Source organism: Glandiceps talaboti, chromosome 5 (genome assembly GCF_964340395.1).
Source record: "Glandiceps talaboti chromosome 5, keGlaTala1.1, whole genome shotgun sequence".
Taxonomy (NCBI): domain Eukaryota; kingdom Metazoa; phylum Hemichordata; class Enteropneusta; family Spengelidae; genus Glandiceps; species Glandiceps talaboti.
Window position 1 is genome coordinate 18280473 of NC_135553.1, and position 13918 is coordinate 18294390.

General features: G+C 35.6%; 1 protein-coding gene across 1 annotated transcript in view; it reads right to left on the reverse strand.

Annotated features, from left to right (window-relative positions):
- Positions 1-3303: 3303 nt before the first annotated feature.
- LOC144435439 (E3 ubiquitin-protein ligase rnf213-alpha-like) overlaps positions 3304-13918 on the reverse strand; it is a 50961-nt gene continuing 40346 nt past the window's right edge. Inside the window, exons 45-55 of the mRNA XM_078124034.1 lie at positions 13234-13312; positions 12428-12525; positions 11529-11783; positions 10852-10993; positions 10157-10240; positions 9216-9396; positions 8380-8659; positions 7367-7552; positions 6025-6114; positions 4980-5155; positions 3304-4446 (exon numbers count right to left, since the gene is read on the reverse strand). Coding sequence (XP_077980160.1) covers positions 4302-4446; positions 4980-5155; positions 6025-6114; positions 7367-7552; positions 8380-8659; positions 9216-9396; positions 10157-10240; positions 10852-10993; positions 11529-11783; positions 12428-12525; positions 13234-13312 — 1716 coding nt within the window. The 3' untranslated portion in view covers positions 3304-4301. The remainder of the gene's footprint in view (positions 4447-4979; positions 5156-6024; positions 6115-7366; positions 7553-8379; positions 8660-9215; positions 9397-10156; positions 10241-10851; positions 10994-11528; positions 11784-12427; positions 12526-13233; positions 13313-13918) is intronic.

A 13918-nucleotide genomic window follows, 5' to 3' on the forward strand; every position in this document is an offset into this window, starting at 1 on the left:
AAATATGGAATATATACTTTGGTCGACCATTCAACGCCACGACAACACGCGTCTATGCCACGACGACAACGCGTGTCTACAGAGTCTACGTCAAGTTGGTTCTGCGGTGTCCGAAATATGAGTCAAAACTTTCAAAATTGCCATTACTCTCTTTGACATTACTGGCGCTGGTATAATTATGTTATTCTCTAATATTTTTCTTTATTCAGCAGGAAAATACTCGTGACCTAAGGGTTGTCACTACTCGTCTAGCAACTCGTAGGGACAAAGGCCCCTTAGGTCACTTGTATTTCCCTTGGCTGAACGTAAAAAAATGTCTGAGATTAACATCTAAATGTTTGTACGTAAGCTAGTGGCCATACTGAATAAAACATATGAATAAAGGATTGCTTGTTTTTCAATCACAGCCATAAAAACCTGAGATACTTTTTATACCTTTTTAAAAATTTGGTATAAAAATCAAAATAGAAATATAAACTGAAAGAAGTGACTTGTTAGCCTCGGTATTAAGGGGAGGGGGATTCAGTAATTACGGGGAGGGGGTCAAGCAAAATCTTTCGTGTAAAATTACTGCTGCTGACATCAGACTGTGGACGAACGGGGCGTGTTACAAACAGGGAAAGTAAACAACTGAATTTTATTAATAACACTTGGCACAGCATGCTGGAACAGGAGTAACGTGTTTGATAAGAACAGTTTAACGACCTCTCTATGTGTACATGAAGTGCAAGGGGAACTGGAAATTTATGTGTGTGAAGGTGAAGTATTGTGTAAAGTGGCCTTAAGCCATGAAATCCTATCAGTCAAGCCTGACTACAGTAATGCATTATTAAATGGGCTTCCTGACACCACCATTTACCATTTACCTATTACAACGTGCTCAAAATATAGCGGTAAGTATCATCACTTGTACCAAGAAGTTTGAACACATTTCTCCAGTTCTTATCAGTCTGTATTGGTTACCAATTCGTTTCAGGATTGATTACTAAATTTTACTGTTGACATATAAAAACTGTCCATTGCTTACTAACTCCATGTACATCTGTGATCTTCTTCACCCATATACACACAGAGTCACACTCGACTTACGATCTTCAAACAAGAATCTCCACTTACAACAAATTACCGACAAATGACCTATGGAGGTCGCTCATTCTCATATGTCGGCCTCAAACTATGGAACTTTTCGCCACTAGTGGACTTGACAATCGTCAAACCTCCAGCCTGGATTGTTTCAAAACAAAACTAAAGACTTATTTGTTCATCACCAAAGCATATGGTGTGCTTTATCCATTCAGCGCTACTGAACAGTACACTGCTCTGGAATTGAAATCGACGCTATAGAAATATGATTGAGCTAGCTATTGGCAGCTCAAGATTGGAAAAGAAGAAATACCCATTACTTTCCCTTTTTACATTTTGCCACGGATTTACACTTATGACTTTCAGGTGATGAATGCATCAAGCGACACGGCAAACTGAATAAAGAAAATTAATTCAAATAACTTTCCTGTGTTACGTAAGACCAATTCTTTCGAAAAAGCACAAAAGTGAAGTCTTCAAAAACTTTAATGACATTATCAACTATACTATACCGAATTGCCTTCTAAACTTATAAACTGTCTACTTTTTTTAATAGATAAACTAACTCGTTTGTCTTGATAGCAAATAGTACATATAAAGATACAGCGAGATATTAAGCGACAGTTCATTGTCAGTGTTGTCAGGACTACGGATAGGTTAAAAAGCAGATAATGTATTTGCCAAGAATGATATGTAGATCGTATGAATAACAGACGATATAATTTTTCTAAATTTAAACTTTTAGATTTCGATTAAAGAATAGCTTTCCAAAATACAAAGGTAATTAAAATTCGAAATTCTGACCTGGATTAAAGACAGTTCCTCAATTTAATGTCCCGCGTGTGTCCATATATGGCCAAGACTCCTCGCCATTCACAACATTTTCCCGCCATTTTCATACTGGCTCTCACTGTAGCTTTAGGACTATAAGTAAATAGAGAATTACAAAATATCATTTGACTTGTCACTGACTCAATCAGCTGTTCTCTTCAAATGCGAAACGGCACGAAATATACTAGTCAGAGTTAGGGAACGAGCAGAATTTATTATATATATAATATACAGCAGAGGGGCTGAGAAAATGGAGGGGGGGATAAAAAAATTGGGGGTGCGAGGGGTGGAGGCTTGATAAATGTGTTTTTAAACGCATTTTACAATGTGTAAAGCTTTAACATGTAGTTTAGTTGTGCTATAATAAATGAGTTGCAGCTAAAGCTAGATTCATAATGACCGTGCAAATCAATGTCCTCATTACTGCTTAGCTTATGGTAACAACGCCACCAACGACGAACATTTCAGTCTTACGTCCATCCATGATGCCGTTTCGTACAACTTGCACAAATATATTTGAAACACTGAGTGCATCTTTGATGACAAGTATGTTTTTATTCATATACAATTTACATTCTTACATGATTAACTGATATAAGATTTATTTCATGTAAATATATGGCAGTGACAGCAAGAAAACCTACTCACCAACAATGTAAACAATCACTAATTGCATGGTACGCCGTTACGGGGCGCCCTCAAGCGTCAGTCAGAGAGGAGGCCGGTGAGGGCGAAGCGACAAGGCATATCTTTACTGTCTATACAATCATCTGCATGCTAAGATTTACATTGAAACGTGAAGAAAAATCCTGGAAATTCAACACCGTGACATTTGAATTGGATGACCAATATTTCCTGTACTATTGTGTGTTGAGAACATGTTAATGTAAATGAGTTGTTTCCATGGTAACGTGCACATCATTAACTCCAGGGAAGTATCTCTGTCCCCGGACCTCTGTGTACAATGATCCGGGAACAGCATTGCTGAGACCTCCAAACTCAAAAGTATTGTCTTACTACATGCCTATCTGTATTGCACAAATAGATCCTACAGGAGTCTATGATCCATGTAAATGGCAACTCCTATGATGAAATAGCTAAAACATGATCAAAATAATTTATTTTTTTTACATTATGTAAGTTTATAAACCTAGTAATGTAACAAATACAGCATATTTCTCATCCATGATTCATACAAAACTCTCTATAAAGGTGGCCATATGGATGAGGATTGGGGTATTATTTTGGATTTTTAATTTGTAAAACTATTTTATCATGACTTCCTCCCGGAGAAATCAATATGAAACAACATTTACCAAGTCTGTGTTTGTAACTCAATACATTGCAAAAAAGTTACGAGTAAAAAGTTTATTATTGTACGTACGATAACAAAGATTTTGCATACCTATTAATCTTTTTCAATGTATTGAGTTACAAACAAGAACTTGGTCAGTGTTGTCTCACACTGATTTTTCAAGTAGGAAGCCATGACAAAATTGTTTTGTAAATTGAAACTCCAAAATAAATACCCAATCTTCATCCATATGACCACTTTACATGTCATAAAGTCATTTCAAGGATATAATATTAAGAATCAAGAATAAAACAAGATAATGTATGTAATAATGTTTCTCTTTCTAACATGATTGTCTGTGGGCTGAACACAAATAACTAACTTTCTCAAAAATTTTTACCAAAAAAAGGCTATGCTATCATAGTGTCATACACCATAACAATACTATATATTGTTAACATTTTATTCATTAATAGCTTTTAATGAAATTCTGCAAGGTTAGGAGAGAAAATTACAAGGATTTATGGTGGGACTTGGGGGTACGTAAGGCTAAGGCTAAAATTGTGTAGTTCTGAGTACGCTCAATTGTAGAATAGGTGGGGTAGGTAGATTTAAAAAAAAAAATTAACATTTTTTTTTTCATGTGTGACTGTCTAGTTTAGTAGTTATGTTTTCCATTGTTTTCCATATGGTCTCTGTGTTATTGGTTCCGTTGTTTTCAATTTAGTCTCTGTGTTATTGGTTTCTTCTCATCAGATGTACAGCCATTACAGATTGGAAGAACAGTTTGTATGGCAATTACAGATTGGAAGAACAGTTTCATATTGTCTTTTTTAAGTTGATGTCAGTTTCTGCATCCACTATTTCTCGCAAGACTTCACAATTTTCACGATTTTATCATTTTTCCCCCCCTCAAATATGTACAAAAGTTTAGGTTTGGCGTGAAACACTAGGTGGCATCAGGTAACCTGAACCACACAATTATTTTTTTTAGGCCTTAGGAGAGAAAGTGATGGGAGAGTTGGGGTGCCTATAGTAATGAATATCCAGGTAAGTATAGGTGACAAAAATGAAGGTATTGGGTAAAGTTTCTTCAATATCTGACAGCTTGACTATGGTGGTACTTTACAACTTCTGTCCACGTCCACCAGATATTGCTAATTTTAACACTCTGAGGGAAATATTCACTGAAACCTGTGATTTGATCTCCTTCATCAGCACATAGAGTATCTTTTAATCTGAAATAAATGGAAATATTTGAAGTTACTATCAATATACCAATGATTCTATCAGTTATATACAATATTTATGAAAGTGACTTTACTTAATAGTTTAGGGAAAGTTCAATATGATTAAAATTTGGTGTTGGGTACTTGGCACGACTTCTTTATATACCTCCAACTTTCTTGTTCTGTCAGCATGTGATACCTACATCTGACACATTGCCCCCACTAATGGCTACATGCTACACTTACCTCTACTGATGGTTACACATAACACTTACCCTACTGATGGTTACACATAACACTTACCCCCACTGATGGCTACATGTAACACTTACCCCACTGATGGCTACATGTAACACTTACCCCCCCACTAATGTCTATGTGTGACACTTACCCCCACTGATGGCTACATACAACACTTACTCCCACTGATGGCTACATGTACAGTGTAACTTACCCCAACTGATGGTTACACATAACACTTACCCCACTGATGGCTACATTGTAACACTTACCCCCACTGATAGCTACATTGTAACACTTACCCCCAGTTAGCGACATCTTGTTCTCCATCTTTATATTTTCTCAGTCCAATCACAATGAATTGATGTAGTTCATCCACCAAAGAATCTAGATTTATATGTCTGAGTCCCGACTGTAAACTTTGCTGCTGTTCCGGATTAAGTTTGTCTCTGTACTCAGTCAAGAAGTCAAACGGATCCTACAAACATTCAAAAGTACAATTAGAAAATTAATTAAATTGGAGAATGAACTGAATGGCAGGTTAATTAAGGCGATAACCACAGTTGATAACAATATCATATCAACACATTTCTACTGTGGTTAGAATCCAAAACAATAAATTCATGATCTTCCTGGTCAAATGATCACAAAATGAGTCACTACATATTTTCTTGATTGATGTTGCTTAAATTATGACTAAAACATGTACGCTGTTTAAAGTAGTAATATTTTGATAGGAAGTTTTTATCAACCATGTGTAGACTATTAAATTCTGAAAACACTGTTGTGTCCATTCCTTTGGGGGGGGGGGGGGGCAGCTGGATTCCTTGTTGAAACTCTATAGTCTCTCTAGTTTGGTTGAAATTTGATGAATTCCTTGTTGAAACTCTTTAGTTTTGGTAGTAATTTGATGAATTCCTTGTTGAAATGCTATAGTCTCTCTAGTTTGGTTTAAATTTGATGAATTCCTTGTTGAAACTCTCTAGTTTTGGTAGTAATTTGATGAATTCCTTGTTGAAACTCTATAGTCTCTCTAGTTTGGTTTAAATTTGATGAATTCCTTGTTGAAACTCTCTAGTTTTGGTAGTAATTTGATGAATTCCTTGTTGAAATGCTATAGTCTCTCTAGTTTGGTAGTAATTTGATGAATTCCTTGATGAAACTCTATAGTTTTGGTAGATATTTGATGAATTCCTTGTTGAAACTCTATATTCTCTCTTGTATGGTAGTAATTTGATGAATTCCTTGTTGAAATTTTTTAGTCTCTCTAGTTGGGTCAGGAACTTATAGTTGGCAACCACACCACGTCATCGACGTAGTGGTGATATAAATTCATTCATATTTTACCTGTTGGTTTAGGGTCAGTTTCTTTGCTTTTTCAACTGCAAGTAGCTGCCACAGAGATAACACATGTTTTAATTTACACTGATGTTTCACCTGGAGATAAGGAACATAATAATAATGAAGATATGGTAAGTATTATTTACCTTCTAAGGTAAGTACATGTGTCAGTCAAAGACTGTCACACAAAAGGGGTTACAGCTAAAACAGGTAGTGGTTCCCAGAAAACTTTGTAACATATACATTTGCAAGTTAGGTTGCTGTGTTACGAGATAGATAACAACACTTAGTGCTGAAGACAGCATGATTATTATTGGGGGAAGTTTCAAAAGCTGACTGACATAAATGAAACTCTCTCTTCAATCACAATCCTGCTGTGTTCTTATTCTGAATAAAAGTGCTCTCGTCTAGTGAGTAAAAAAACCTCAACTTGTTAAATGCTCGATGTTGATCATTGATTATATATGTTATGTACAGTATTCAGATGAACACACCCTGTTTTAGCTGTACATGTATATGTTATGTACAGTCTTCAGGTGAACACACCCTGTTTTAGCTGTAAATGTGTATATTATGGACAGTCTTCTGGCAAACACTCCCTGTTTTAGGCCAAAAAAAAAATATATCTGGTTCTGGTCAGCACGCGCGTGCCCTGAATACCACTGCGTCGATCCTTTTTTTCCCCGATAATTTTTGCTTTCCCGTTCCTTATTTATTCCTGATATCAGGAGAACAAGCAGCTGAAATCTACCCTACATGCCAAGACTGCTTAAATACAAAGTCTAAACTGCTTCGAAGAAAAAGGAAGTTTTTCAAGAGATAAATATGATAGAACAGAGTATGTAAAGTGTCAAAAAAATGTGTATTTACTTATTTGCAAAAAAAAATAAAAATTAGGAAAACAAAAAAATTTGCGTCGTCGCACCACTTTAGAAAGTTTACCCTGACCAGAACCAGATATTTTTTTTTTGCCTTAGCTGTAAATGTGTTATGTACAGTCTTCTGACAAACACTCCCTGTTTTAGCTGTAAATGTATATGTTATGTACAGTCTTCTGGCAAACACACCCTGTTTTAGCTGTAAATGTGCTATGTACAGTCATCTGGCAAACACCCCCTGTTTTAGCTGTAAATGTATATGTTATGTACAGTCTTCTGGCAAACTTTCCCTGTTTTAGCTGTAATATATACAATCCAAATGGCTATAGTTCTGTGGACAATATGAACCCAGTTCTGGGCTTTTTCTTCCAAAATGGCCACATCTATAAAAGAAGTTTCATGTTCAGTGTCTACTTGAAATCATTAAATTCTGTCAAAAGGAAAAGATTCCTAACAATCTACAAGATTACCTTCATTTCATCTTTGTCCATTTTGAGAACAGTTGTCAAATACTTAGTGACCAGCATATCCGGTTTACCACCTGATGTTGCTAGGAAACCGATGGCAATATCAAGACATGCTAATGAATCGCATACATCTGTTAATGATCTCAGCTCAGATAAGATTTGATGCTGTATTGCTTTGGATAGCGCCTCCTGAAATTAGAAATATTATTTGAAATCATGAACCTCATAAAATTTAAAGTTATAAAATAAGGAACCTCCAAGCATACCACTCAGAGAGAGTTGTGGGTAAGATATTTGTACAGTGAGGTTTACCAACATCATGCTAAAATTTCTTTGCATTAGCTACCTAAAGTGATACAGCCCTGGACTTTGAAGTGTGCAAATCAGTTTGTTTAACATGATACTAAGTTATAGTTATCATGTTTAGACTAAGGACCTATTGCATCCTTATCATAAACATACTAAAACCAATTCAGTTGATACCCAGCTGAGTCATAATGGTTACACTGTAATCAAACCTGTGTCAACTAACTTTTTCAAAATTAAATAGTTGAAGACTTTCACATTACATATAGATGAGGTTGAATACTTTTGTACTTGATCCCATGAACATTAGACTTGCTCTCAGCCCATTGGCCTTGCTTTAATAAGTATTTAACTCTTACATGATCTGATGACATAATTTATCATACATACCAAAAAATGTTCATGAAATCCCTACTATGCAATCAATGCCAGAAGACAATCATAAGGTCACAGAAGACATACATTGACATATAACAATATACTGGAATGTGGTTTTATTTATTGAGTATTGTTATTTGAGTAAAAAGACAAACTCAGCTCATGTCCCTTTAATGACATGTTTTGTTTGAAATACATGTAATACAAACCTCCTAAAATGTTCCATTTATGACTAATTTCATCTACCTTGAGTAGCACACGATTGGCAATGAGAATTATGGATTACCATACACAGTCTACTTCTTACATATAATATATATTGATTTGAATACCTGTGGAATTTTAGTTTTCAGAGTTTCAAACGTGGCAGCATCTCTAGAGTCTTGCCGGAATACAAGCTGTTCTATCTTTCCTTGAATCAAGGCTTTCCCTTTGATAAATCTATCTTCCAACTGTTTCTCCAAGGCTTCCAGATCATACTCCACCAGTGTTCCATGTCCAATTTCCAGAGAATAGTTACAGTTTGACAACACAATGGGTAGTAGATCTTTTTCAGGATCGTACGATATAAGGTCTGCTGGTGTAAGGTCACTGGGTTTGATCACTTCCTCACTAGGAAATAATGACAAATGTAATGTTTACACTGCTACGTAATTCAAACATCAAAGTATTACTCTTAGTAATCCAGCCTTTGATTTACTAAGATAGGCACAAACTAAATCTATTGTTCTTCAATATGGTAGATTGCACACGTGGGTGATAGTAGTTTCTCTGCTGTGTTAAATTCTAATCACCCTGTGTTGATCAAGATAGTGTAAACATTGGAAGTCCCAAAACAGTACACTGCAAGTTCATGGAACTCTGTCAATAAAACTCTACGAGGTCTCCCTACTGAGACTATAATTAAACATGTTGTGACGACAGTTTTAGTTTGTGTCTATTTTAGCAAACTGAAGGCTCAATTACCAGAGTCGTAAGATCTGAACAGGATAAAGTATATCAATGTCCTGTAAATACATGATGTGTAGTGCAAATAAAACTTGTTGTGTGCGTGGTGCACTTCACAGGTTTGCAAAAAAGCCCTGATAGACACAGGACGAGAAACAAAAGATTTCTTTTCACTTGACCTTGTAATTCTTAACAATTCAAAGTAGTGCCCCATGTTTACCTTACAGCCTGGTTCTTGATAGAATTGTAAGTTTGAATGAATTCATTCTGTGTAACTATGAGGAAGTCTAACAACGCCGTAGAACAGACACCATCACTTTTCCTGGTTGGTAGAATCATGGATAGACTGCTGTTTTCATCTATGTCTCTCTCACACAGATACTGAGGTACAAACAAACCACCTACTGGACAAGAGATACGGAAAAAGTTCAGAGTTTGAAAAAATGGTGCGTATATATATACACACGGACAATAACTTGTTTCATGAATGACAAAAATGTCAGCCATAATTCAATGAACACAGTGATAAGAATTCATGCCATGTAGACGAGAAATACTAGTATGGGTAGAAAGTGAAAAGTCTATTGTTGCCATAGTAATCATATTACAGGAATACACTACTGACCAATGACACTGATAGCTGATCAATGAAAGTAGTGCATCTCTTGTGTGTCAGTTCAATATTATGAAAATTTCTAAATATTCCACCACTGTCCAGCCCCTCCCCCCCAATTTTTAAATATTCCACTGCTGTCCAGCCCCCTCCCCCCAATTTCTAAATATTCCACTGTTGTCCCTCACCCCATTTCTAGATATTCTACTGTTGCCCCCCCCTCCCCCCCCCCCCCCCCCCCTAAATAAGTTTATAAAGCTATGCTGAAAGAAAACGCTTAATTAATAATCTTTATTTATACTGGATAGTTCTTTAAGCATTTAAACACTTGTCTCCCAAGAAGTCCATGAGGGCCATCCCTCATGGGTTCAGCGTTAATTAATAATTTGGATTGTATGCTCCCCAGGGGTGTTGAGAAAGTATAAAGGGCCGTTGTACCATTATGTGTCTGTGTATGCCAGGGGTTCAACTGGAGTATTACAAGTACTTTTAGCACAGCATTGTTTCTCTCTCAAAATACGAATAATTTTGCATAATTAAATACTCACCATATGTGGCTACATCAGATCTGACTAGATTCCAAGCAGTGCTGAAACTCTTCACAAGACTTCGATATTTGTCCTGTATATGACCTGCAGATTGATGATATCAAACAACTCCTTACAACTTACAATGTATCAGTACACCTTTGACAAAGGGACCAACTAAAGGTTTGACCCCACCCCCCCCCCCCCCACCACACACACACACACAAATATTCACTTAAAATATAAAGTGTAGTTACTGAACATTCAAGTTATATTTCTTCAAGTGGCTATATGGATGAGAATTGGGTATTTATTTTGGAATTTTGATTTTTTTAAAAGTTGTATCATGGATTCCTACTTGAAAAATCAATGTGAAACAACATTGAACACATGTTTGTATCTCAATACATTGCAAAAAGCTAAGAGAAATGTGTATAAAAGTTTGTTAATGTACGGATAATAACAAAGATTTTTACACATTTATTAATCTTTTGCAATTTATTGAGTTACAAACAAGGACTTGACATATGCTGTTTCACATTGATTTTTCAACTAGGAAGCCATGATAAAATTATTTTAGAAATTAAAAATCAAAATAAATACCCAATCCTCATCCGTATGTTAAAGATGTTTTCCCAGACAGAGAGGTAGTATTCCTAGATCTTGTCACTACTAAAAAAGACTATGGTTTGTGATACGTCGTCTACTACAAATACCTTTGGGTAATCCGTTGAGGAACTGTCCAATCTTCAACTTTGTCGCCTCCTGGATGTCAATATTTCTATGATACTGGTCAATCAGCAATTGCTGTAGGTGAACTATATCTGGCAAATACTTGATTGCACGTAATTTATGTTCCTATGACAACAAGGAAATGAAGAAAACACCTTCATGCAATGATTTGCAAACTGTGTATCTATAGCACTATGTATAATTGTTCACCATGGACGTACTTAGTCTATGACTCATATACATTGAAGTTCTTTTCTTCCATTTTGGTGGAGAAACAGACATGTTTTAAAACAAATCACTTGTCCTTTTTCCCTTCAGTGTCTAAACTGGATCTGACAGATTGACCTCATTTTGTGGGTGGTGTTCAGTAAAATTAAATTGGAGATGTGAATCGTTCAGACATGTATTTACACTTTAGGCAGAGAAACATGAAGAAGGTGATTTTCTATTTTCGTACTTTTTTTTTTTAAATCGACCGACCAACCAATAGTTGTTATGAAAATTATGAGAAACATTTTTTTGAAAAAATAGGGCCACCCTTATCAAATTTAAGATAAAATTTTCAAATTGTACATTAGACTTGAAGTATAATCATTACATGTTTGGGACGGAGACTAGGAACTTCTGACTATGGTCCATATAAATACAGAAGTCAACTCACTTTCTGAAGGAAGGCATGAAGAACACTACATTTCTTGCTTCCGATCTTTGCTGAATCTAGTAGGAAATGTGACATGTGTTCGACGGTGACTCTTGACCGATATCTCCATACTGATGGTATATTCTCTAATGAATCCAACGCCATGCTTTCAGTCACTGGGTCCACTTCATACAACAGTTTCATCAATGGGTTGGTTCCAAGCCGTTCGTCATTATGAATCATAGCATTGGCTTGTTGAAGTTTAGGAGCTATCCCCTGTCATTTAAAAACAAAGCAAATTTTGGGGACCAAACATGACTGTGTTATAGCTAAAAATGATATAGGCTTGGTGTTTCACTCATGGGACATTACATTTTTGACACAAAGATAGACATATTTCAACTCTAGACTAACAATAACAGAGACACAATACAACCCATAACATCAAAGTGAAGCATTTTCTGTATATACCACTCATTTACAGCATCCATATCAAGTGTAAAAGTATACTGTTTCATTTGCTAATTGACAACATTAGAAAGGTCACATGCTAGGCTTGTAAATAAACCAATTGAAACAGTATACTTTTACACTTGATATGAATGTTATAAACGAGTGTAGCACAGAGAAAGTGCTTAGCTTCAGTGTTAGTCATGGTGAACACAGCAAGATCCTTTGCCCATTAGAAGGGGGGGGGGGGGGGGGGGGGGGCGCTAAAAAATCTTGGTAGCAGCTGTTTATTCCACCAGTGTCCTGTCTGTATGAGTGCACCCCATCACGACGTACCTAACAGACTAATCAATGATCTAAAAGTGAGATTTACAAATGACACATGAAATGGAATCATGAATCGTCTAATCTTGATGAACAAATATCATAATCATGGCTTTCTGTTGTAAAGCTGCTGAAAGTGTATTTACCTCTATGACGGGATTTACGTAAGATTTGGTGAAGGCATCTTCCCAGTTCTGTCTGCATTTCTTGGATTCAAGAACCTGTTTGAAGTTTTGGTGAGAACCTGTCACAGTAATTTGAAAACATATTTTAATAATTGAATTCAAGTCTCTACATAATGCGTAACAGATAGCCAAAGCATTTCAGCGATACTTACCCCATTCACTTAGAACGTTCATATCAGGTGTACAATAACAATGTTTAATAATCACCTCAGAACTGGTCACTCTAAATGTAATCTATCTGTATACAATGTTTACTCATTGGGAAGGTTAGGCCCTAGCTGATCACTATCAGCGAATAAAGTGTCAATCAAATGGTGTTTCATTCATGGTACATTACATTTTTGACACAAAGATAGACATATTTCAACTCTAGACTAACAATAACAGAGACACAATAAACACAGCAGGATCATATTGAACACCTTGAACACTGATAAGCATTGCTATTCTTTTAGCAGTGCAGTAAAAACAGGCTTCTAACAAAAACATTACCCATGGACGTGGTGATTTTAATGACTGAAATTGTTTATTTCCTAACTGATAATAAACATTTAAACTTGTCTACTTCTGCATCCCCACTGTGCATGGCACCTAGTATGTACTTGTTTCTTTAGAAGTTGTCTCTGAGGGTGTGTATTAAATGTCTTGTCATATGAGTGAAACACCAAGCCTACACCATTTTAGCTGTAAATCAAATTATCTAGACTCACTCTCCCATCTGTCAGAGTGACATATTATTAAATACAAAGTCTAATTTTTAAACGTACCATACCACCTCACTTTGTCTCGTACTGCTTCTCTGGCTTCCATTATCATATCCTCTCTCATAGTGGGAAAATAGGATTTCTACAAAGCAATGAAGACAAAATAACTAAATGTAATCCAAATTTACAGACAAGGCAGGAAAAGATGCAACCATTAATAAAAAAATACCTCAACAAAAGTCAGTTTTCAAAGTATGTTGACTATCAAAGGCAAACATAGTCAGAAGCACTTAATTAGTGTTGTAATCATTCAACATACAGTAATAAAGTTCCTGAGTTGTTTGTATCCAAATTTTAAATTGGTCATATAGATGAGAATTGGGTATTTATTTTGGATTTTTAATTTTAAAAACAATTTTATCATGACTTCCTACTTGAAAAATTGATGTGAAACAACATAGACCAAGTCTGCATTTGTAACTCAATACATTGCAAAAGACTGATAAATGTGTAAAATCTCTGTTATTGTACGTACAATAACAAACTTTTTACACATTTTTTTTTAGCTTTTTGCAATGTATTGAGCTACAAACACAGACTTGGTCACCGTTGTCTCACATTGATTTTATAAGTAGGAAGCCATAATAAATTTAAAAAAAAAATTAAAAATCCAAAATAAATACCCAATTCTCATCCATAATTTATGACACTTTAATTATGATATGCCACTGAAAATAGCGACAAAAAT